Below are 25,355 nucleotides of genomic sequence, written 5' to 3'. Positions count from 1 at the left end.
GTTGAGGAGTGTGTTCAGTAACTGTGATATGTGTTGAGGAGTGTGTTCAGTAGGTGTGATGTGTGTTGAGGAGTGTGTTCAGTAACTGTGATGTGTGTTGAGGAGTGTGTTCAGTAACTGTGATATGTGTTGAGGAGTGTGTTCAGTAACTGTGATGTGTTGTTGAGGAGTGTGTTCAGTAGGTGTGATGTGTGTTGAGGAGTGTGTTCAGTAACTGTGATGTGTGTTGAGGAGTGTGTTCAGTAACTGTGATGTGTGTTGAGGAGTGTGTTCAGTAGGTGTGATGTGTTGAGGAGTGTGTTCAGTAGGTGTGATGTGTTGAGGAGTGTGTTCAGTAACTGTGATGTGTGTTGAGGAGTGTGTTCAGTAACTGTGATGTGTGTTGAGGAGTGTGTTCAGTAGCTGTGATGTGTGTTGAGGAGTGTGTTCAGTAACTGTGATGTGTGTTGAGGAGTGTGTTCAGTAGGTGTGATGTGTGTTGAGGAGTGTGTTCAGTAACTGTGATGTGTGTTGAGGAGTGTGTTCAGTAACTGTGATGTGTGTTGAGGAGTGTGTTCAGTAGGTGTGATGTGTTGAGGAGTGTGTTCAGTAGGTGTGATGTGTTGAGGAGTGTGTTCAGTAACTGTGATGTGTGTTGAGGAGTGTGTTCAGTAACTGTGATGTGTGTTGAGGAGTGTGTTCAGTAGGTGTGATGTGTGTTGAGGAGTGTGTTCAGTAACTGTGATGTGTGTTGAGGAGTGTGTTCAGTAACTGTGATGTGTGTTGAGGAGTGTGTTCAGTAGGTGTGATGTGTTGAGGAGTGTGTTCAGTAACTGTGATGTGTGTTGAGGAGTGTGTTCAGTAACTGTGATGTGTGTTGAGGAGTGTGTTCAGTAGGTGTGATGTGTGTTGAGGAGTGTGTTCAGTAACTGTGATGTGTGTTGAGGAGTGTGTTCAGTAGGTGTGATGTGTTGAGGAGTGTGTTCAGTAATTGTGATGTGTGTTGAGGAGTGTGTTCAGTAGGTGTGATGTGTGTTCAGTAACTGTGATGTGTTGAGGAGTGTGTTCAGTAACTGTGATGTGTTGTTGAGGAGTGTGTTCAGTAGGTGTGATGTGTGTTCAGTAGGTGTGATGTGTTGTTGAGTGTGTTCAGTAACTGTGATGTGTGTTGAGGAGTGTGTTCAGTATCTGTGATGTGTGTTGAGGAGTGTGTTCAGTAACTGTGATGTGTGTTGAGGAGTGTGTTCAGTAGGTGTGATGTGTTGTTGAGGAGTGTGTTCAGTAGGTGTGATGTGTGTTGAGGAGTGTGTTCAGTAACTGTGATGTGTGTTGAGGAGTGTGTTCAGTAACTGTGATGTGTGTTGAGGAGTGTGTTCAGTAACTGTGATGTGTGTTGAGGAGTGTGTTCAGTAGGTGTGATGTGTGTTGAGGAGTGTGTTCAGTATCTGTGATGTGTGTTGAGTGTGTTCAGTAACTGTGATGTGTGTTGAGGAGTGTGTTCAGTAACTGTGATGTGTGTTGAGGAGTGTGTTCAGTAACTGTGATGTATGTTCTTTGTGTTTCAGGGAGCCAGAGAAGAGAGTCTACATCTCCTACGGCGATTCTATAAGGCAAGTTTTCCCCCTCTCTCATTTGGCTGCAATCTCATATTGAAGCCTAAAATGGCAATCTGAACAAATTCAGGACATGAAAAAAAAATCTTGATTTTTCCCGACCTTGTGAAGACGTTGTGGTGACTTGTGAGGACGTTGTGGTGACTTGTGAGGACGTTGTGGTGACTTGTGAGGACGTTGTGGTGACTTGTGAAGACGTTGTGGTGACTTGTGAGGACGTTGTGGTGACTTGTGAGGACGTTGTGGTGACTTGTGAGGACGTTGTGGTGACTTGTGAGGACGTTGTGGTGACTTGTGAGGACGTTGTGGTGACTTGTGAGGACGTTGTGGTGACTTGTGAGGACGTTGTGGTGACTTGTGAGGACGTTGTGGTGACTTGTGAGGACGTTGTGGTGACTTGTGAGGACGTTGTGGTGACTTGTGAAGACGTTGTGGTGACTTGTGAAGACGTTGTGGTGACTTGTGAGGACGTTGTGGTGACTTGTGAGGACGTTGTGGTGACTTGTGAGGACGTTGTGGTGACTTGTGAGGACGTTGTGGTGACTTGTGAGGACGTTGTGGTGACTTGTGAGGACGTTGTGGTGACTTGTGAAGACGTTGTGGTGACTTGTGAAGACGTTGTGGTGACTTGTGAGGACGTTGTGGTGACTTGTGAGGACGTTGTGGTGACTTGTGAGGACGTTGTGGTGACTTGTGAGGACGTTGTGGTGACTTGTGAAGACGTTGTGGTGACTTGTGAGGACGTTGTGGTGACTTGTGAGGACGTTGTGGTGACTTGTGAGGACGTTGTGGTGACTTGTGAGGACGTTGTGGTGACTTGTGAGGACGTTGTGGTGACTTGTGAGGACGTTGTGGTGACTTGTGAGGACGTTGTGGTGACTTGTGAGGACGTTGTGGTGACTTGTGAGGACGTTGTGGTGACTTGTGAAGACATTGTGGTGACTTGTGAAGACGTTGTGGTGACTTGTGAGGACGTTGTGGTGACTTTTGAGGACGTTGTGGTGACTTGTGAGGACGTTGTGGTGACTTGTGAGGACGTTGTGGTGACTTGTGAGGACGTTGTGGTGACTTGTGAGGACGTTGTGGTCCTGATAATGTAGGAAAACATTAAATCTGTCGTTATGCCCCAGAACAAGGCAGTTAACCCACTGTTCCCCGGTAAACCGTCATTGTAAATAATAATTTGTTCTTAAACTGACTTGCCTAGTTAAATAAAGGTTAAATAATTTTTTTAATAAAAATAGATTGTGGCTTCAATGTAATTGTCTGTGTAACGAAAATGTATACTTAATCCAGTCTAAACTAATGTTTTGAAGTTATTAAACGAGAGACTAAATTCATAACTAATACAGAACAACAGCAAAGTAATGTCGTAACCTAGTCACCGTGTTTCAGATGATTTAAAGAGGAGTCTAGTCACCATGTTTCAGATGATTTGAAGAGGAGTCTAGTCACCGTGTTTCAGATGATTTGAAGAGGAGTCTAGTCACCATGTTTCAGATGATTTGAAGAGGAGTCTAGTCACCGTGTTTCAGATGATTTAAAGAGGAGTCTAGTCACCATGTTTCAGATGATTTAAAGAGGAGTCTAGTCACCATGTTTCAGATGATTTAAAGAGGAGTCTAGTCACCATGTTTCAGATGATTTAAAGAGGAGTCTAGTCACCATGTTTCAGATGATTTAAAGAGGAGTCTAGTCACCGTGTTTCAGATGATTTGAAGAGGAGTCTAGTCACCGTGTTTCAGATGATTTAAAGAGGAGTCTAGTCACCGTGTTTCAGATTATTTAAAGAGGAGTCTAGTCACCGTGTTTCAGATGATTTAAAGAGGAGTCTAGTCACCATGTTTCAGATGATTTGAAGAGGAGTCTAGTCACCGTGTTTCAGATGATTTAAAGATATGTAGTCTAGTCACCGTGTTTCAGATGATTTAAAGAGGAGTCTAGTCACCATGTTTCAGATGATTTAAAGAGGAGTCTAGTCACCGTGTTTCAGATGATTTAAAGAGGAATCTAGTCACCATGTTTCAGATGATTTAAAGAGGAATCTAGTCACCATGTTTCAGATGATTTAAAGAGGAGTCTAGTCACCGTGTTTCAGATGATTTAAAGAGGAGTCTAGTCACCATGTTTCAGATTATTTAAAGAGGAGTCTAGTCACCGTGTTTCAGATGATTTAAAGAGCAGTCTAGTCACCATGTTTCAGATGATTTAAAGAGGAGTCTAGTCACCATGTTTCAGATGATTTAAAGAGGAGTCTAGTCACCGTGTTTCAGATGATTTGAAGAGGAGTCTAGTCACCGTGTTTCAGATGATTTAAAGAGGAGTCTAGTCACCATGTTTCAGATGATTTAAAGAGGAGTCTAGTCACCATGTTTCAGATGATTTAAAGAGGAGTCTAGTCACCATGTTTCAGATGATTTAAAGATGTGGTCTAGTCACCATGTTTCAGATGATTTAAAGATGTGGTCTAGTCACCATGTTTCAGATGATTTAAAGATGTGGTCTAGTCACCATGTTTCAGATGATTTAAAGATGTGGTCTAGTCACCATGTTTCAGATGATTTAAAGATGTGGTCTAGTCACCATGTTTCAGATGATTTAAAGAGGATTCTAGTGACATGATTCACTTTCCCTTTTTAGTTTCAACTAAATCTAACTCATTTTTATATCTCTCTCTGTCTCTCTTTCTTCATGTCTCTTTCTTCCTCTTTCTCTCTCTCTCTCTCTCTCTCTCTCTCTCTCTCTGTCTCTGTCTCTCTCTCTCTCTCTCTTTCTTCACGTCTCTCTCTCTCAGGGGGAGGAGATCTTCCTGGACATGTTTGAAGATGAGTACAGGAGCATGACGGTTAGTCCACCTGTTTCTCTCTCACACACACACACACACACACACACACACACACACACACACACACACACACACACACACACACACACACACACACACACACACACACACACACACACACACACACACACACACACACAACCACACACACACACACACACACACACACACACACACACACACACACAACCACAAACACAAACACACGTGATATGTTGTCTTTGTGTTGTTATGACGCACGTGTGTGTGTGAGAGTGTGAACGCACGTGTGCCTGTGCTGCCTGTATGTGCGTGTATCCGTGCGTAGGTGTGTGTGTTTTCTTGTAAGCCAGATGTTGTTGTTGTTGTGGGGGGGGGGGGCTGATCCTGGAAGTGGGTTGCTCATTCAACTGCTACATGAAGCTTCTTCAATACAAGCCCCTTGCTACTGAAGGTATAAAGGCTTGGACAGCCTTGGATATAAGTGCAAGTTGGTGGTATTGATATTTGACGGTTCTCGGCCGCCACGTACAGCGTCTTCACAATGTATTCACACCCCTTTGACTTATTCAAAATTTTGTTGTTTTACAGCCTGAATTCAAAAAAATTGATTAAATATTTGTAGATTTTGTTTTTTTCTTCTCTCACCCATCTACACACAATACCTCATGATGACATCACAATACCTCATGATGACATCACAATACCTCATAATGACATCACAATACCTCATAATGACATCACAATACCTCATAATGACATCACAATACCTCATAATGACATCACAATACCTCATAATGACATCACAATACCTCAGAATGAGAAAGTGAAAACGTCATTTTTAGAAACGTTTGCAAATGTATTGAAAATGACAAACAGAAATATATAATTTACATAAGTATTCACAGCCCTGAGTCATTACTTTGTAGAAGCACCTTTGTCAGTGATTACAGCTGTGAGTGTTTCTGGGTAATTCTCTAAGAGCTGTGAGTGTTTCAGGGTAATTCTCTAAGAGCTGTGAGTCTTTCAGGGTAATTCTCTAAGAGCTGTGAGTGTTTCAGGGTAATTCTCTAAGAGCTGTGAGTCTTCTGGGTAATTCTCTAAGAGCTGTGAGTCTTTCTGGGTAATTCTCTAAGAGCTGTGAGTCTTTCTGGGTAATTCTCTAAGAGCTGTGAGTCTTTCAGGGTAATTCTCTAAGAGCTGTGAGTGTTTCTGGGTAATTCTCTAAGAGCTGTGAGTGTTTCTGGGTAATTCTCTAAGAGCTGTGAGTGTTTCAGGGTAATTCTCTAAGAGCTGTGAGTGTTTCTGGGTAATTCTCTAAGAGCTGTGAGTGTTTCTGGGTAATTCTCTAAGAGCTGTGAGTCTTTCTGGGTAATTCTCTAAGAGCTGTGAGTCTTTCTGGGTAATTCTCTAAGAGCTGTGAGTGTTTCTGGGTAATTCTCTAAGAGCTGTGAGTGTTTCTGGGTAATTCTCTAAGAGCTGTGAGTCTTTCTGGGTAATTCTCTAAGAGCTGTGAGTCTTTCAGGGTAATTCTCTAAGAGCTGTGAGTGTTTCTGGGTAATTCTCTAAGAGCTGTGAGTGTTTCTGGGTAATTCTCTAAGAGCTGTGAGTCTTTCTGGGTAATTCTCTAAGAGCTGTGAGTGTTTCTGGGTAATTCTCTAAGAGCTGTGAGTGTTTCTGGGTAATTCTCTAAGAGCTGTGAGTGTTTCTGGGTAATTCTCTAAGAGCTGTGAGTCTTTCTGGGTAATTCTCTAAGAGCTGTGAGTGTTTCTGGGTAATTCTCTAAGAGCTGTGAGTGTTTCTGGGTAATTCTCTAAGAGCTGTGAGTGTTTCTGGGTAATTCTCTAAGAGCTGTGAGTGTTTCTGGGTAATTCTCTAAGAGCTGTGAGTGTTTCTGGGTAATTCTCTAAGAGCTGTGAGTGTTTCTGGGTAATTCTCTAAGAGCTGTGAGTGTTTCTGGGTAATTCTCTAAGAGCTGTGAGTGTTTCAGGGTAATTCTCTTAAGAATGATTTATTATTATCTAAATGATTCAAGCTCTGTCTGATTGGTTGTTGATCCGTTGCTAGACAACCATTTCCAGGTCTCGCCGTACATTTACAAGTAGATTTAAGTCAGAACTTTAACTCAGCCAATCAGGAACATTCGCTGTCGTCTTGGTAACCAGCCCCAGTGTATATTTGGCCTTGTGTTTTAGGTTATTGTCCTGCTGAAAGGTGAATTCATCTCCCAGTTTCTGTTGAATAACAGACTAAACCATGCAAGCTGTTATGTGACTTGTAAGCTGAAAGATAAACTTGTTGTTAATCCACCCGCTGTGTCAGATTTCAAAAAGGCTTTACGGCGAAAGCAAACCATGCGATTATCTGAGAACAGCAGACAAATCATTACAAACAGTAACCAGCCAAGCAGAGGAGTAACAAAAGTCAGAAATAGCGATAGAATTTATCACTTACCTTTGATGATATTCATATGGTTGCACTCACAAGACTCCCAGTTACACAATAAATGTTAGTTTTGTTCGATAAAGTCCCTGTTTATGTCCAAAAACCTCAGTTTTGTTGGTGCGTTTTGTTCAGTAATCCATTGGCACAAAGCGCGGTCACAGCAGGCAGACGAAAAATCAAAAAAAGTACCATAAAAGTTTGTAGAAACATGTAAAACGATGTTTATATTCAGATTGTTTTTGTCATGAATAATCAATCATATTTCAAATCGGACAATAGCTTCGTCAATAGAAAAGGAGAAACAAGAAAGGTGCATTCCCGGTCACACGCAGGACTCGTGTCTGGAAATTTCCACTGTTCTCTCATTGAAAGTGGTGTATCTCCCTCATTTTTCAGAGTAAAAGCCTGAAACAATGCCTAAAGACTGGCCACATGTAGTGGAAGCCATAGGGATCGTGAACTATGTCATAAGTCTTTGTATGGTGGATAGGCTTCCAATGGAAAGAATGGCTATTTCAAAATAATAGCACTTCCTGGATGGATTTTCCTCAGGTTTTCACCTGCCATATCAGTTCTGTTATACTCACAGACACTATTTTAACAGTTCTGGAAACTTTAGAGTGTTTTGTATCCAAATCTACCAATTATATGCATATCCTAGCTTCTAGGCCTGAGTAGCAGGCAATTTACTTTGGGCACCTCAGTCATCCAAACTTCCGAATACTGCCCCCTATCCCAATAAAGTTAAGTAACTTTTTACTCATTAACTTATTTACGCCGAAACAAAGGGGTTTAATACTTATTGTCTCGAGACATTTCAGCTTTTCAATATATATTGAAATGTAAAAAAAAAACGTAATTCTACTTTGACGTTATGGGGTATTGTGTGTATGGAGGAGAAGGTACTGCTCTGTTTCAGCTGTTATGGTCAGTCTAGCTGTATCTATTTAAATTTTCTCTCCAGAGTAAGTCCCCTGAACGTGGAGTACCTGATAATGTATTTAATGTGTCTCTCCAGAGTGAGTACCTGATAATGTATTTAATGTGTCTCTCCAGAGTGAGTACTTGATAATGTATTTAATGTGTCTCTCCAGAGTAAGCCCCTGAACGTGGAGTACCTGATAATTTAATGTGTCTCTCCAGAGTAAGCCCCTGATAATGTATTTAATGTGTCTCTCCAGAGTAAGCCCCCTGAACGTGGAGTACCTGATAATGTATTTAATGTGTCTCTCCAGAGTGAGTACCTGATAATGTATTTAATGTCTCTCTCCAGAGTGAGTACTTGATAATGTATTTAATGTGTCTCTCCAGAGTAAGCCCCTGAACGTGGAGTACCTGATAATGTATTTAATGTGTCTCTCCAGAGTAAGCCCCTGATAATGTATTTAATGTGTCTCTCCAGAGTGAGTACCTGATAATGTATTTAATGTGTCTCTCCAGAGTGAGTACCTGATAATGTATTTAATGTGTCTCCAGAGTGAGTACCTAATAATGTATTTAATGTGTCTCTCCAGAGTAAGGCCCCTGAACGTGGAGTACCCGATAATGTATTTAATGTCTCTCCAGAGTGAGTACCTGATAATGTATTTAATGTCTCTCCAGAGTAAGCCCCTGAACGTGGAGTACCTGATAATGTATTTAATGTGTCTCTCCAGAGTATTTAATGTGTCTCTCCAGAGTAAGCCCCCTGAACGTGGAGTACCTGATAATGTATTTAATGTGTCTCTCCAGAGTAAGCCCCTGATAATGTATTTAATGTGTCTCTCCAGAGTAAGCCCCTGAACGTAGAGTACCTGATAATGTATGTAATGTGTCTCTCCAGAGTGAGTACCTGATAATGTATTTAATGTGTCTCTCCAGAGTAAGCCCCTGAACGTAGAGTACCTGATAATGTATGTAATGTGTCTCTCCAGAGTGAGTACCTGATAATGTATTTAATGTCTCTCTCCAGAGTAAGCCCCTGAACGTGGAGTACCTGATAATGTATTTAATGTGTCTCTCCAGAGTGAGTACCTGATAATGTATTTAATGTGTCTCTCCAGAGTAAGCCCCTGAACGTAGAGTACCTGATAATGTATGTAATGTGTCTCTCCAGAGTGAGTACCTGATAATGTATTTAATGTGTCTCTCCAGAGTAAGCCCCTGAACGTAGAGTACCTGATAATGTATGTAATGTGTCTCTCCAGAGTGAGTACCTGATAATGTATTTAATGTCTCTCCAGAGTAAGCCCCTGAACGTGGAGTACCTGATGATGGACGCCTCCGTTCTACTTCCTCCTACTGGAACTCCGCTGACGGGAATAGACTTCGTTAAGAGACTGCCGTGTGGAGGAGTAGAAAAGACCAGACGGGTAACACACACACACTGAGACACACACTGAGACACACACACACACACACACACACACACACACACACACACACACACACACACACACTGAGACACAGACACACACACACAGACACACACACACAGACACACACACCTGACCTGGGGAGGGATGTTCTGTACCACCTGACCTGGGGAGGGATGTGCTGTACCACCTACTGACCTGGGGAGGGATGTTCTGTACCACCTGACCTGGAGAGGGATGTTCTGTACCACCTGACCTGGGGAGGGATGTTCTGTACCACCTACTGACCTGGGGAGGGATGTTCTGTACCACCTGACCTGGGGAGGGATGTTCTGTACCATCTACTGACCTGGGGAGGGATGTTCTGTACCACCTGACCTGGGGAGGGATGTTCTGTACCACCTGACCTGGGGAGGGATGTTCTGTACCACCTGACCTGGGGAGGGATGTTCTGTACCACCTACTGATCTGGGGAGGGATGTTCTGTACCGACCGACCTGGGGAGGGATGTTCTGTACCACCTACTGACCTGGGGAGGGATGTTCTGTACCACCTGACCTGGGGAGGGATGTTCTGTACCACCTGACCTGGGGAGGGATGTTCTGTACCGACTGACCTGGGGAGGGATGTTCTGTACCACCTGACCTGGGGAGGGATGTTCTGTACCACCTACTGATCTGGGGAGCGATGTTCTGTACCGACCGACCTGGGGAGGGATGTTCTGTACCACCTGACCTGGGGAGGGATGTTCTGTACCACCTGACCTGGGGAGGGATGTTCTGTACCGACTGACCTGGGGAGGGATGTTCTGTACCACCTGACCTGGGGAGGGATGTTCTGTACCACCTACTGACCTAGGGAGGGATGTTCTGTACCGACTGACCTGGGGAGGGATGTTCTGTACCAACTGACCTGGGGAGGGATGTTCTGTACCAACTGACCTGGGGAGGGATGTTCTGAACCGACTGACCTGGGGAGGGATGTTCTGTACCACCTACTGACCTGGGGAGGGATGTTCTGTACCGACTGACCTGGGGAGGGATGTTCTGTACCAACTGACCTGGGGAGGGATGTTCTGAACCGACTGACCTGGGGAGGGATGTTCTGTACCACCTACTGACCTGGGGAGGGATGTTCTGAACCGACTGACCTGGGGAGGGATGTTCTGTACCGACTGACCTGGGGAGGGATGTTCTGTACCGACTGACCTGGGGAGGGATGTTCTGTACCAACTGACCTGGGGAGGGATGTTCTGTACCATCTACTGACCTGGGGAGGGATGTTCTATACCACCGACTGACCTGGGGAGGGATGTTCTGTACCACCTGACCTGGGGAGGGATGTTCTGTACCGACTGACCTGGGGAGGGATGTTCTGTACCACCTGACCTGGGGAGGGATGTTCTGTACCACCTGACCTGGGGAGGGATGTTCTGTACCACCTGACCTGGGGAGGGATGTTCTGTACCATCTACTGACCTGGGGAGGGATGTTCTGTACCACCTACTGACCTGGGGAGGGATGTTCTGTACCTACTGACCTGGGGAGGGATGTTCTGTACCACCTACTGATCTGGGGAGGGATGTTCTGTACCGACTGACCTGGGGAGGGATGTTCTGTACCACCTGACCTGGGGAGGGATGTTCTGTACCATCTACTGACCTGGGGAGGGATGTTCTGTACCGACTGACCTGGGGAGGGATGTTCTGTACCACCTACTGACCTGGGGAGGGATGTTCTGTACCGACTGACCTGGGGAGGGATGTTCTGTACCGACTGACCTGGGGAGGGATGTTCTGTACCACCTACTGACCTGGGGAGGGATGTTCTGTACCACCTGACCTGGGGAGGGATGTTCTGTACCTACTGACCTGGGGAGGGATGTTCTGTACCATCTACTGACCTGGGGAGGGATGTTCTGTACCATCTACTGACCTGGGGAGGGATGTTCTGTACCACCTGACCTGGGGAGGGATGTTCTGTACCACCTACTGACCTGGGGAGGGATGTTCTGTACCACCTGACCTGGGGAGGGATGTTCTGTACCGACTGACCTGGGGAGGGATGTTCTGTACCACCTACTGACCTGGGGAGGGATGTTCTGTACCGACTGACCTGGGGAGGGATGTTCTGTACCACCTACTGACCTGGGGAGGGATGTTCTGTACCACCTGACCTGGGGAGGGATGTTCTGTACCGACTGACCTGGGGAGGGATGTTCTGTACCAACTGAGACCCACTGAACCAGCCACTGTGTGTTATGTTGGTGACCTGTGTTGTTCTCCCTCTACAGGCCATCCGTGTCTTCTTCATGCTGAGATCGTTATCTCTTCAGCTGCAGGGAGAACCAGAGACGCAGCTTCCTCTCACACGCTCCGAAGACCTCATCAAGACCGATGATGTTCTGGACCTAAGTAAGACTGTGTGTGTGTGTGTGTGTGTGTGTGTGTGTGTGTGTGTGTGTGTGTGTAAGACTGACCATGTTCTAGAGCTCATCAAGACTGACCATGTTCTAGAGCTCATCAAGACTGACCATGTTCTAGACCTCATCAAGACTGAACGGGTTCTAGACCTCACCAAGACTGACCATGTTGTGGACCTCATCAAGACTGACCATGTTGTAGACCTCATCAAGACTGACCGTGTTCTAGACCTCAGTAAGACTGACCGTGTTCTAGACCTCAGGAAGACTGAACGTGTTCTAGACCTCATCAAGACTGACCGTGTTCTAGACCTCATCAAGACTGGCCATGTTCTAGACCTCATCAAGACTGGCCATGTTCTAGACCTCATCAAGACTGGCCATGTTCTAGACCTCATCAAGACTGGCCATGTTCTAGACCTCATCAAGACTGACCGGGTTCTAGACCTCATCAATACTGACCATGTTCTAGACCTCATCAAGACTGACCGTGTTCTAGACCTCATCAAGACTGACCCTGTTCTAGAGCTCATCAAAACTGACCGTGTTCTAGAGCTCATCAAGACTGACCGTGTTCTAGACATCAGTAAGACTGACCATGTTATAGACCTCATCAAGACTGACCATGTTCTAGACCTCATCAAGACTGACCATGTTCTAGACCTCATCAAGACTGACCGTGTTCTAGAGCTCATCAAGACTGACCGTGTTCTAGACATCAGTAAGACTGACCATGTTATAGACCTCATCAAGCCTGACCATGTTCTAGACATCAGTAAGACTGACCATGTTATAGACCTCATCAAGACTGACCATGTTATAGACCTCATCAAGACTGACCATGTTCTAGACCTCATCAAGACTGACCATGTTGTAGACCTCATCAAGATTGACCATGTTCTAGACCTCATCAAGACTGACCATGTTGTAGACCTCATCAAGACTGACCATGTTCTAGAGCATATCAAGACTGACCATGTTCTAAACCTCATCAAGACTGACCATGTTCTAGATCTCAGTAAGACTGACCATGTTCTAGATCTCAGTAAGACTGACCATGTTCTAGATCTCATCAAGACTGACCGTGTTCTAGACCTCAGTAAGACTGACCATGTTCTAGATCTCATCAAGACTGACCGTGTTCTAGACCTCATCAAGACTGACCATGTTGTAGACCTCATCAAGATTGACCATGTTGTAGACCTCATCAAGACTGACCATGTTCTAGACTGACCATGTTCTAGACCTCATCAAGACTGACCGTGTTGTAGACCTCATCAAGACTGACCATGTTGTAGACCTCATCAAGACTGACCATGTTCTAGACCTCATCAAGACTGACCATGTTCTAGAGCATATCAAGACTGACCATGTTCTAAACCTCATCAAGACTGACCATGTTCTAGACCTCATCAAGACTGACCATGTTGTAGACCTCATCAAGACTGACCATGTTGTAGACCTCATCAAGACTGACCATGTTCTAGATCTCATCAAGACTGACCATGTTCTAGATCTCAGTAAGACTGACCATGTTCTAGAGTAAGACTGACCATGTTCTAGATCTCATCAAGACTGACCATGTTCTAGACCTCATCAAGACTGACCATGTTCTAGACCTCATCAAGACTGACCATGTTCTAGACCTCATCAAGACTGACCATGTTGTAGACCTCATCAAGACTGACCATGTTGTAGACCTCATCAAGACTGACCATGTTCTAGATCTCATCAAGACTGACCATGTTCTAGATCTCAGTAAGACTGACCATGTTCTAGATCTCAGTAAGACTGACCATGTTCTAGATCTCATCAAGACTGACCATGTTCTAGACCTCATCAAGACTGACCATGTTCTAGACCTCATCAAGACTGACCATGTTCTAGACCTCATCAAGACTGACCATGTTGTAGACCTCATCAAGACTGACCATGTTGTAGACCTCATCAAGACTGACTATGTTGTAGACCTCATCAAGACTGACCATGTACTAAATCTCATCAAGACTGACCATGTTCTAGATCTCAACAAGACTGACCATGTTCTAGATCTCAGTAAGACTGACCATGTTCTAGATCTCATCAAGACTGGCCATGTTCTAGACCTCATCAAGACTGACCATGTTGTAGACCTCATCAAGACTGACCATGTTGTAGACCTCATCAAGACTGACCGTGTTCTAGACCTCAGTAAGACTGACCATGTTCTAGAGCTCATCAAGACTGACCATGTTCTAGACTGACCGTGTTCTAGACCTAATCAATACTGACCATGTTCTAGACCTCATCAAGACTGACCATGTTCTAGACCTCATCAAGACTGACCGTGTTCTAGACCTCATCAAGACTGACCGTGTTCTAGACCTCATCAAGACTGGCCATGTTCTAGACCTCATCAAGACTGACCGTGTTCTAGAGCTCATCAAGACTGACCGGGTTCTAGATCTCAGTCAGTCTGTGTGTGTTTGTTAAAGTGGAACAGACTGAGGGGGTTAAGGCCCACAGAGGAAACCTCTGACTCAACTCTGATACACTTTTAGAACAGTGTGTGTGTGTGTGTGTGTGTGTCTAGTCAGCAGCTGTAGGTTTAACTGAATTAAACACTGATCACTTTCCTTCTGATACAGAGAGAGAGACCTGGAGGAGGAGGGATGGGTGATTAAGTCTCTATCTGATAGAGACCTGGAGGAGGGATGGTTGATTAAGTCTCTATCTGATAGAGACCTGGAGGAGGGATGGTTGATTAAGTCTCTGATAGAGACCTGGAGGAGGGATGGTTGATTCAGTCTCTATCTGATAGAGACCTGGAGGAGGGATGGTGGATTAAGTCTCTGATAGAGACCTGGAGGAGGGATGGTTGATTCAGTCTCTATCTGATAGAGACCTGAGGAGGGATGGTGGATTCAGTCTCTATCTGATAGAGACCTGGAGGAGGGATGGTTGATTCAGTCTCTATCTGATAGAGACCTGGGGGAGGGATGGTTGATAAAGTCTCTGATAGAGACCTGGAGGAGGGATGGTTGATTCAGTCTCTATCTGATAGAGACCTGGGGGAGGGATGGTTGATTAAGTCTCTGATAGAGACCTGGAGGAGGGATGGTTGATTCAGTCTCTATCTGATAGAGACCTGGAGGAGGGATGGTTGATTAAGTCTCTATCTGATAGAGACCTGGAGGAGGGATGGTTGATTCAGTCTCTATCTGATAGAGACCTGGAGGAGGGATGGTTGATTAAGTCTCTATCTGATAGAGACCTGGAGGAGGGATGGGTGATTAAGTCTCTATCTGATAGAGACCTGGAGGAGGGATGGTTGATTAAGTCTCTATCTGATAGAGACCTGGAGGAGGGATGGTGGATTACGTCTCTATCTGATAGAGACCTGGAGGAGGGATGGTTGATTCAGTCTCTATCTGATAGAGACCTGGAGGAGGGATGGTTGGTTAAGTCTCTATCTGATAGAGACCTGGAGGAGGGATGGGTGATTAAGTCTCTATCTGATAGAGACCTGGAGGAGGGATGGTTGATTAAGTCTCTATCTGATAGAGACCTGGAGGAGGGATGGTTGATTCAGTCTCTATCTGATAGAGACCTGGAGGAGGGATGGTTGATTAAGTCTCTATCTGATAGAGACCTGGAGGAGGGATGGTTGATTCAGTCTCTATCTGATAGAGACCTGGAGGAGGAGGGATGGGTGATTAAGTCTCTATCTGATAGAGACCTGGAGGAGGGATGGGTGATTAAGTCTCTATCTGATAGAGACCTGGAGGAGGGATGGTTGGTTTAAGTCTCTATCTGATAGAGACCTGGAGGAGGGATGGGTGATTAAGTCTCTATCTGATAGAGACCTGGAGGAGGGATGGGTGATTAAGTCTCTATCTGATAGAGACCTGGAGGAGGGATGGTTGATTAAGTCTCTATCTGATAGAGACCTGGAGGAGGGATGGGTGATTAAGTCTCTATCTGATAGAGACCTGAGGAGGGATGGTTGATTACGTCTCTATCTGATAGAGACCTGGAGGAGGGATGGTTGATTAAGTCTCTATCTGATAGAGACCTGGAGGAGGGATGGGTGATTAAGTCTCTATCTGATAGAGACCTGGAGGAGGGATGGTGGATTAAGTCTCTATCTGATAGAGACCTGGAGGAGGGGTGGTTGATTAAGTCTCTATCTGATAGAGACCTGGAGGAGGGATGGTTGATTAAGTCTCTATCTGATAGAGACCTGGAGGAGGGATGGTTGATTAAGTCTCTGATAGAGACCTGGAGGAGGGATGGTTGATTCAGTCTCTATCTGATAGAGACCTGGAGGAGGGATGGTGGATTAAGTCTCTGATAGAGACCTGGAGGAGGGATGGTTGATTCAGTCTCTATCTGATAGAGACCTGAGGAGGGATGGTGGATTCAGTCTCTATCTGATAGAGACCTGGAGGAGGGATGGTTGATTCAGTCTCTATCTGATAGAGACCTGGGGGAGGGATGGTTGATAAAGTCTCTGATAGAGACCTGGAGGAGGGATGGTTGATTCAGTCTCTATCTGATAGAGACCTGGGGGAGGGATGGTTGATTAAGTCTCTATCTGATAGAGACCTGGAGGAGGGATGGTGGATTAAGTCTCTATCTGATAGAGACCTGGAGGAGGGATGGTTGATTAAGTCTCTGATAGAGACCTGGAGGAGGGATGGGTGATTAAGTCTCTGATAGAGACCTGGAGGAGGGATGGTTGATTGAAGTCTCTATCTGATAGAGACCTGGAGGAGGGATGGTTGATTAAGTCTCTATCTGATAGAGACCTGGAGGAGGGATGGTTGATTAAGTCTCTATCTGATAGAGACCTGGAGGAGGGATGGGTGATTAAGTCTCTATCTGATAGAGACCTGGAGGAGGGATGGGTGATTAAGTCTCTATCTGATAGAGACCTGGAGGAGGGATGGTTGATTAAGTCTCTATCTGATAGAGACCTGGAGGAGGGATGGTTGATTAAGTCTCTATCTGATAGAGACCTGGAGGAGGGATGGGTGATTAAGTCTCTATCTGATAGAGACCTGGAGGAGGGATGGGTGATTAAGTCTCTATCTGATAGAGACCTGGAGGAGGGATGGTTGATTAAGTCTCTATCTGATAGAGACCTGGAGGAGGGATGGTTGATTAAGTCTCTATCTGATAGAGACCTGGAGGAGGGATAGGTGATTAAGTCTCTATCTGATAGAGACCTGGAGGAGGGGTGGTTGATTAAGTCTCTATCTGATAGAGACCTGGAGGAGGGATGGTTGATTAAGTCTCTATCTGATAGAGACCTGAGGAGGGATGGTTGATTAAGTCTCTATCTGATAGAGACCTGGAGGAGGGATGGTTGATTAAGTCTCTATCTGATAGAGACCTGGAGGAGGGATGGTTGATTAAGTCTCTATCTGATAGAGACCTGGAGGAGGGATGGGTGATTAAGTCTCTATCTGATAGAGACCTGGAGGAGGGATGGTTGATTACGTCTCTATCTGATAGAGACCTGGAGGAGGGATGGTTGATTAAGTCTCTATCTGATAGAGACCTGGAGGAGGGATGGGTGATTAAGTCTCTATCTGATAGAGACCTGGGGGAGGGATGGTTGATTAAGTCTCTATCTGATAGAGACCTGGAGGAGGGATGGTTGATTAAGTCTCTATCTGATAGAGACCTGGAGGAGGGGTGGTTGATTAAGTCTCTATCTGATAGAGACCTGGAGGAGGGATGGTTGATTAAGTCTCTATCTGATAGAGACCTGGAGGAGGGATGGTGGATTAAGTCTCTATCTGATAGAGACCTGGAGGAGGGATGGTTGATTAAGTCTCTATCTGATAGAGACCTGGAGGAGGGATGGGTGATTAAGTCTCTATCTGATAGAGACCTGGAGGAGGGATGGGTGATTAAGTCTCTATCTGATAGAGACCTGGAGGAGGGATGGTTGATTCAGTCTCTATCTGATAGAGACCTGGAGGAGGGATGGTTGATTAAGTCTCTATCTGATAGAGACCTGGAGGAGGGATGGTTGAATAAGTCTCTATCTGATAGAGACCTGGAGGAGGGATGGTTGATTAAGTCTCTATCTGATAGAGACCTGGAGGAGGGATGGTTGATTAAGTCTCTATCTGATAGAGACCTGGAGGAGGGGTGGTTGATTAAGTCTCTATCTGATAGAGACCTGGAGGAGGGATGGGTGATTAAGTCTCTATCTGATAGAGACCTGGAGGAGGGATGGGTGATTAAGTCTCTATCTGATAGAGACCTGGAGGAGGGATGGTTGATTAAGTCTCTATCTGATAGAGACCTGGAGGAGGGATGGGTGATTAAGTCTCTATCTGATAGAGACCTGGAGGAGGGATGGTTGATTAAGTCTCTATCTTATAGAGACCTGGAGGAGGGATGGTTGGTTTAAGTCTCTATCTGATAGAGACCTGGAGGAGGGATGGTTGATTAAGTCTCTATCTGATAGAGACCTGGAGGAGGGGTGGTTGATTAAGTCTCTATCTGATAGAGACCTGGAGGAGGGATGGTTGATTAAGTCTCTATCTGATAGAGACCTGGAGGAGGGATGGTTGATTAAGTCTCTATCTGATAGAGACCTGGAGGAGGGATGGGTGATTAAGTCTCTATCTGATAGAGACCTGGAGGAGGGATGGGTGATTAAGTCTCTATCTGATAGAGACCTGGAGGAGGGATGGGTGATTAAGTCTCTATCTGATAGAGACCTGGGGGAGGGATGGTTGATTAAGTCTCTATCTGATAGAGACCTGAGGAGGGATAGGTGATTAAGTCTCTATCTGATAGAGACCTGGAGGAGGGGTGGTTGATTAAGTCTCTATCTGATAGAGACCTGGAGGAGGGATGGTTGATTAAGTCTCTATCTGATAGAGACCTGAGGAGGGATGGTTGATTAAGTCTCTATCTGATAGAGACCTGGAGGAGGGATGGTTGATTAAGTCTCTATCTGATAGAGACCTGGAGGAGGGATGGTTGATTAAGTCTCTATCTGATAGAGACCTGGAGGAGGGATGGTTGATTAAGTCTCTATCTGATAGAGACCTGGAGGAGGGATGGTTGATTCAGTCTCTATCTGATAGAGACCTGGAGGAGGGATGGTTGATTAAGTCTCTATCTGATAGAGACCTGGAGGAGGGATGGTTGAATAAGTCTCTATCTGATAGAGACCTGGAGGAGGGATGGTTGATTAAGTCTCTATCTGATAGAGACCTGGAGGAGGGATGGTTGGTTTAAGTCTCTATCTTATAGAGACCTGGAGGAGGGATGGTTGGTTTAAGTCTCTATCTGATAGAGACCTGGAGGAGGGATGGTTGATTCAGTCTCTATCTGATAGAGACCTGGAGGAGGGATGGTTGATTAAGTCTCTATCTTATAGAGACATGGAGGAGGGATGGGTGATTAAGTCTCTATCTGATAGAGACCTGGAGGAGGGATGGTTGATTCAGTCTCTATCTGATAGAGACCTGGAGGAGGGATGGTTGATTAAGTCTCTATCTTATAGAGACCTGGAGGAGGGATGGTTGGTTTAAGTCTCTATCTGATAGAGACATGGAGGAGGGATGGGTGATTAAGTCTCTATCTGATAGAGACCTGGAGGAGGGATGGTTGGTTTAAGTCTCTATCTGATAGAGACCTGGAGGAGGGATGGTTGATTCAGTCTCTATCTGATAGAGACCTGGGGGAGGGATGGTTGATTAAGTCTCTGATAGAGACCTGGAGGAGGGATGGTTGATTCAGTCTCTATCTGATAGAGACCTGGGGGAGGGATGGTTGATTAAGTCTCTGATAGAGACCTGGAGGAGGGATGGTTGATTCAGTCTCTATCTGATAGAGACCTGGAGGAGGGATGGTTGATTAAGTCTCTATCTGATAGAGACCTGGAGGAGGGATGGTTGATTCAGTCTCTATCTGATAGAGACCTGGAGGAGGGATGGTTGATTAAGTCTATCTGATAGAGACCTGGGGGAGGGATGGTGGATTAAGTCTCTATCTGATAGAGACCTGGAGGAGGGATCGTTGATTAAGTCTCTATCTGATAGAGACCTGGAGGAGGGATGGTTGATTAAGTCTCTATCTGATAGAGACCTGGAGGAGGGATGGTTGATTACGTCTCTATCTGATAGAGACCTGGAGGAGGGATGGTTGATTAAGTCTCTATCTGATAGAGACCTGGAGGAGGGATGGTGGATTAAGTCTCTATCTGATAGAGACCTGGAGGAGGGATGGGTGATTAAGTCTCTATCTGATAGAGACCTGGAGGAGGGATGGTTGATTAAGTCTCTATCTGATAGAGACCTGGAGGAGGGATGGGTGATTAAGTCTCTATCTGATAGAGACCTGGAGGAGGGATGGGTGATTAAGTCTCTATCTGATAGAGACCTGGAGGAGGGATGGTTGATTAAGTCTCTATCTGATAGAGACCTGGAGGAGGGATGGTGGATTAAGTCTCTATCTGATAGAGACCTGGAGGAGGGATGGTGGATTAAGTCTCTATCTGATAGAGACCTGGAGGAGGGATGGTGGATTAAGTCTCTATCTGATAGAGACCTGGAGGAGGGATGGGTGATTAAGTCTCTATCTGATAGAGACCTGGAGGAGGGATGGTTGATTGAAGTCTCTATCTGATAGAGACCGGGGGGAGGGATGGTTGATTAAGTCTCTATCTGATAGAGACATGGAGGAGGGATGGGTGATTGAAGTCTCTATCTGATAGTAACAGTGATCTCATTGTTTCATTGAAGAGGAAGGGAACCTAGACTGTTATACAACTGTAGTTTAGTATAAACAGGGGGATTTCCAACCACACGCCACAGGGCTGTAGACTAAAGGTCAGTCTGGAACGTCATTCCTCAGTTATCTCTGACAGCTAAATATCATGGCTTAATCATTTAATGACATTTACATGAAATACGGAATATTTCTCAGACGTCGTCAATGACATCCACATATTTCCTTGTCTCTACCGTCTAACGTGGTGGATTAACACTCCTCATTAATACATTAGTCTCTACCGTCTAACGTGGTGGATTAACACTCCTCATTACTACATTAGTCTCTATATTCTAACGTGGTGGATTAACACTCCTCATTACTACATTAGTCTCTACCGTCTAACGTGGTGGATTAACACTCCTCATTACTACATTAGTCTCTACCGTCTAACGTGGTGGATTAACACTCCTCATTAATACATTAGTCTCTACCGTCTAACGTGGTGGATTAACACTCCTCATTAATACATTAGTCTCTACCGTCTAACGTGGTGGATTAACACTCCTCATTAATACATTAGTCTCTACCGTCTAACGTGGTGGATTAACACTCCTCATTAATACATTAGTCTCTACCGTCTAACGTGGTGGATTAACACTCCTCATTACTACATTAGTCTCTATATTCTAACGTGGTGGATTAACACTCCTCATTAATACATTAGTCTCTATATTATAACGTGGTTGATTAACACTCCTCATTAATACATTAGTCTCTATATTCTAACGTGGTGGATTAACACTCCTCATTAATACATTAGTCTCTACCGTCTAACGTGGTGGATTAACACTCCTCATTAATACATTAGTCTCTACTGTCTAACGTGGCGGATTAACACTCCTCATTACTACATGTCTCTACTGTCTAATGTGGCGGATTAACACTCCTCATTACTACATTAGTCTCTACCGTCTAACGTGGTGGATTAACACTCCTCATTAATACATTAGTCTCTATATTCTAACGTGGTGGATTAACACTCCTCATTAATACATTAGTCTCTATATTCTAACGTGGTGGATTAACACTCCTCATTAATACATTAGTCTCTATATTCTAACGTGGTGGATTAACACTCCTCATTAATATTAGTCCCTACTGTGTAACGTGGTGGATTAACACTCCTCATTAATACATTAGTCTCTACTGTCTAACGTGGTGGATTAACACTCCTCATTAATACATTAGTCTCTACTGTCTAACGTGGTGGATTAACACTCCTCATTAATACATTAGTCTCTACCGTCTAACGTGGTGGATTAACACTCCTCATTACTACATTAGTCTCTACTGTCTAACGTGGTGGATTAACACTCCTCATTAATACATTAGTCTCTACTGTCTAACGTGGTGGATTAACACTCCTCATTAATACATTAGTCTCTACCGTCTAACGTGGTGGATTAACACTCCTCATTAATACATTAGTCTCTACTGTCTAACGTGGTGGATTAACACTCCTCATTTATACATTAGTCTCTACTGTCTAACGTGGTGGATTAACACTCCTCATTAATACATTAGTCTCTACTGTCTAACGTGGTGGATTAACACTCCTCATTACTACATTAGTCTCTACTGTCTAACGTGGTGGATTAACACTCCTCATTAATACATTAGTCTCTACTGTCTAACGTGGTGGATTAACACTCCTCATTAATACATGTCTCTACTGTCTAACGTGGTGGATTAACACTCCTCATTAATACATGTCTAACGTGGTGGATTAACACTCCTCATTAATACATGTCTCTACTGTCTAACGTGGTGGATTAACACTCCTCATTAATACATGTCTCTACTGTCTAACGTGGTGGATTAACACTCCTCATTACTACATTAGTCTCTACTGTCTAACGTGGTGGATTAACACTCCTCATTAATACATTAGTCTCTACTGTCTAACGTGGTGGATTAATACTCCTCATTAATACATGTCTCTACTGTCTAACGTGGTGGATTAACACTCCTCATTAATACATTAGTCTCTACTGTCTAACGTGGTGGATTAAAACTCCTCATTAATACATTAGTCTCTACTGTCTAACGTGGTGGATTAACACTCCTCATTACTACATGTCTCTACCGTCTAACGTGGTGGATTAACACTCCTCATTAATACATTAGTCTCTACTGTCTAACGTGGTGGATTAACACTCCTCATTAATACATGTCTCTACTGTCTAACGTGGTGGATTAACACTCCTCATTAATACATTAGTCTCTACTGTCTAACGTGGTGGATTAACACTCATTAATACATTAGTCTCTACTGTCTAACGTGGTGGATTAACACTCCTCAATAATACATTAGTCTCTACTGTCTAACGTGGTGGATTAACACTCCTCATTAATACATTAGTCTCTACTGTCTAACGTGGTGGATTAACACTCCTCATTAATACATTAGTCTCTACTGTCTAACGTGGTGGATTAACACTCCTCATTAATACATTAGTCTCTACCGTCTAACGTGGTGGATTAACACTCCTCATTACTACATTAGTCTCTACTGTCTAACGTGGTGGATTAACACTCCTCATTAATACATTAGTCTCTACCGTCTAACATGGTGGATTAACACTCCTCATTAATACATTAGTCTCTACCGTCTAACATGGTGGATTAACACTCCTCATTACTACATTAGTCTCTACTGTCTAACGTGGTGGATTAACACTCCTCATTAATACATTAGTCTCTACTGTCTAACATGGTGGATTAACACTCCTCATTACTACATGTCTCTACTGTCTAACGTGGTGGATTAACACTCCTCATTAATACATTAGTCTCTACTGTCTAACGTGGTGGATTAACACTCCTCATTACTACATGTCTCTACTGTCTAACGTGGTGGATTAACACTCCTCATTACTACATTAGTCTCTACTGTCTAACGTGCTGGATTAACACTCCTCATTAATACATCTCTCTACTGTCTAACGTGGTGGATTAACACTCCTCATTAACACATGTCTCTACTGTCTAACGTGGTGGATTAACACTCCTCATTAATACATTAGTCTCTACCGTCTAACGTGGTGGATTAACACTCTTCATTAATACATTAGTCTCTACTGTCTAACGTGGTGGATTAACACTCCTCATTACTACATTAGTCTCTACTGTCTAACGTGGTGGATTAACACTCCTCATTAATACATTAGTCTCTACTGTCTAACGTGGTGTATTAACACTCCTCATTAATACATTAGTCTCTACTGTCTAACGTGGTGGATTAACACTCCTCATTAATACATTAGTCTCTACTGTCTAACGTGGTGGATTAACACTCCTCATTACTACATTAGTCTCTACTGTCTAACGTGGTGGATTAACACTCCTCATTAATACATTAGTCTCTACTGTCTAACGTGGTGTATTAACACTCCTCATTAATACATTAGTCTCTACTGTCTAACGTGGTGGATTAACACTCCTCATTAATACATCTCTACCGTCTAACGTGGTGGATTAACACTCCTCATTAATACATGTCTCTACTGTCTAACGTGGTGGATTAACACTCCTCATTAATACATGTCTCTACTGTCTAACGTGGTGGATTAACACTCCTCATTAATACACGTCTCTACTGTCTAACATGGTGGATTAACACTCCTCATTTATACATTAGTCTCTACCGTCTAACGTGGTGGATTAACACTCCTCATTACTACATTAGTCTCTACTGTCTAACGTGGTGGATTAACACTCCTCATTACTACATTAGTCTCTACTGTCTAACGTGGTGGATTAACACTCCTCATTAATACATCTCTCTACCGTCTAACGTGGTGGATTAACACTCCTCATTAATACATTAGTCTCTACTGTCTAACGTGGTGGATTAACACTCCTCATTACTACATTAGTCTCTACTGTCTAACGTGGTGGATTAACACTCCTCATTAATACATTAGTCTCTACTGTCTAACATGGTGGATTAACACTCCTCATTACTACATGTCTCTACCGTCTAACGTGGTGGATTAACACTCCTCATTACTACATTAGTCTCTACTGTCTAACGTGGTGGATTAACACTCCTCATTACTACATGTCTCTACTGTCTAACGTGGTGGATTAACACTCCTCATTAATACATTAGTCTCTACTGTCTAACGTGGTGGATTAACACTCCTCATTACTACATGTCTCTACTGTCTACCGTGGTGGATTAACACTCCTCATTAAACAGATACGTGTTTGTTTTACTGTGTTTTGTGAGGTAACATTAAACCTGATAGTCTGTAAGGTCGGTGAGTAAAGAAGTGTCATTTACCTTTCTGGTCCAGAAAAGAGACTTCCTGTCAGTAAGTATAGAGACCTGACCTAACGTTGACTTCCTGTCAGAGCGTTCATCACAATGCAGCCAGGTGGGACAAGCTACACAATCACAGTCCTAGTGAGAACGTTGTGTTGTGGTTGTGTGATGGTTGTGGTCTCTCTCTCTCTGTAGATAACAGTGATCTGATAGAATGTTGTGTGATGGTTGTGTGATGGTTGTGGTCTCTCTCTCTCTGTAGATAACAGTGATCTGATAGAACGTTGTGTGATGGTTGTGTGATGGTTGTGGTCTCTCTCTCTGTAGATAACAGTGATCTGATAGAACGTTGTGTGATGGTTGTGTGATGGTTGTGGTCTCTCTCTCTGTAGATAACAGTGATCTGATAGAACGTTGTGTTGTGGTTGTGTGATGGTTGTGGTCTCTCTCTCTGTAGATAACAGTGATCTGATAGAACGTTGTGTGATGGTTGTGTGATGGTTGTGGTCTCTCTCTCTCTGTAGATAACAGTGATCTGATAGAACGTTGTGTGATGGTTGTGGTCTCTCTCTGTAGATAACAGTGATCTGATAGAACGTTGTGTGATGGTTGTGTGATGGTTGTGGTCTCTCTCTCTCTGTAGATAACAGTGATCTGATAGA

At 44.1% G+C, this 25,355-nt stretch overlaps 1 protein-coding gene across 2 annotated transcripts in view; it reads left to right on the top strand.

Moving 5' to 3' along the window:
* The window catches only part of clec16a (C-type lectin domain containing 16A), a 134,771-nt gene that overhangs the window by 96,728 nt on the left and 12,688 nt on the right, over window positions 1–25,355 (top strand). For both annotated transcript variants that reach the window (XM_071390981.1, XM_071390980.1), the window contains exons 15-18: window positions 1,545–1,589; window positions 4,387–4,437; window positions 9,084–9,212; window positions 11,508–11,628. In XM_071390981.1, coding sequence (XP_071247082.1) covers window positions 1,545–1,589; window positions 4,387–4,437; window positions 9,084–9,212; window positions 11,508–11,628 — 346 coding nt within the window. The remainder of the gene's footprint in view (window positions 1–1,544; window positions 1,590–4,386; window positions 4,438–9,083; window positions 9,213–11,507; window positions 11,629–25,355) is intronic.

Source organism: Salvelinus alpinus, chromosome 1 (assembly GCF_045679555.1).
Source record: "Salvelinus alpinus chromosome 1, SLU_Salpinus.1, whole genome shotgun sequence".
Taxonomy (NCBI): domain Eukaryota; kingdom Metazoa; phylum Chordata; class Actinopteri; order Salmoniformes; family Salmonidae; genus Salvelinus; species Salvelinus alpinus.
The sequence above is the reverse complement of the archived record's forward strand: the minus strand, read 5'-3'. Positions and strand labels throughout refer to the sequence as shown.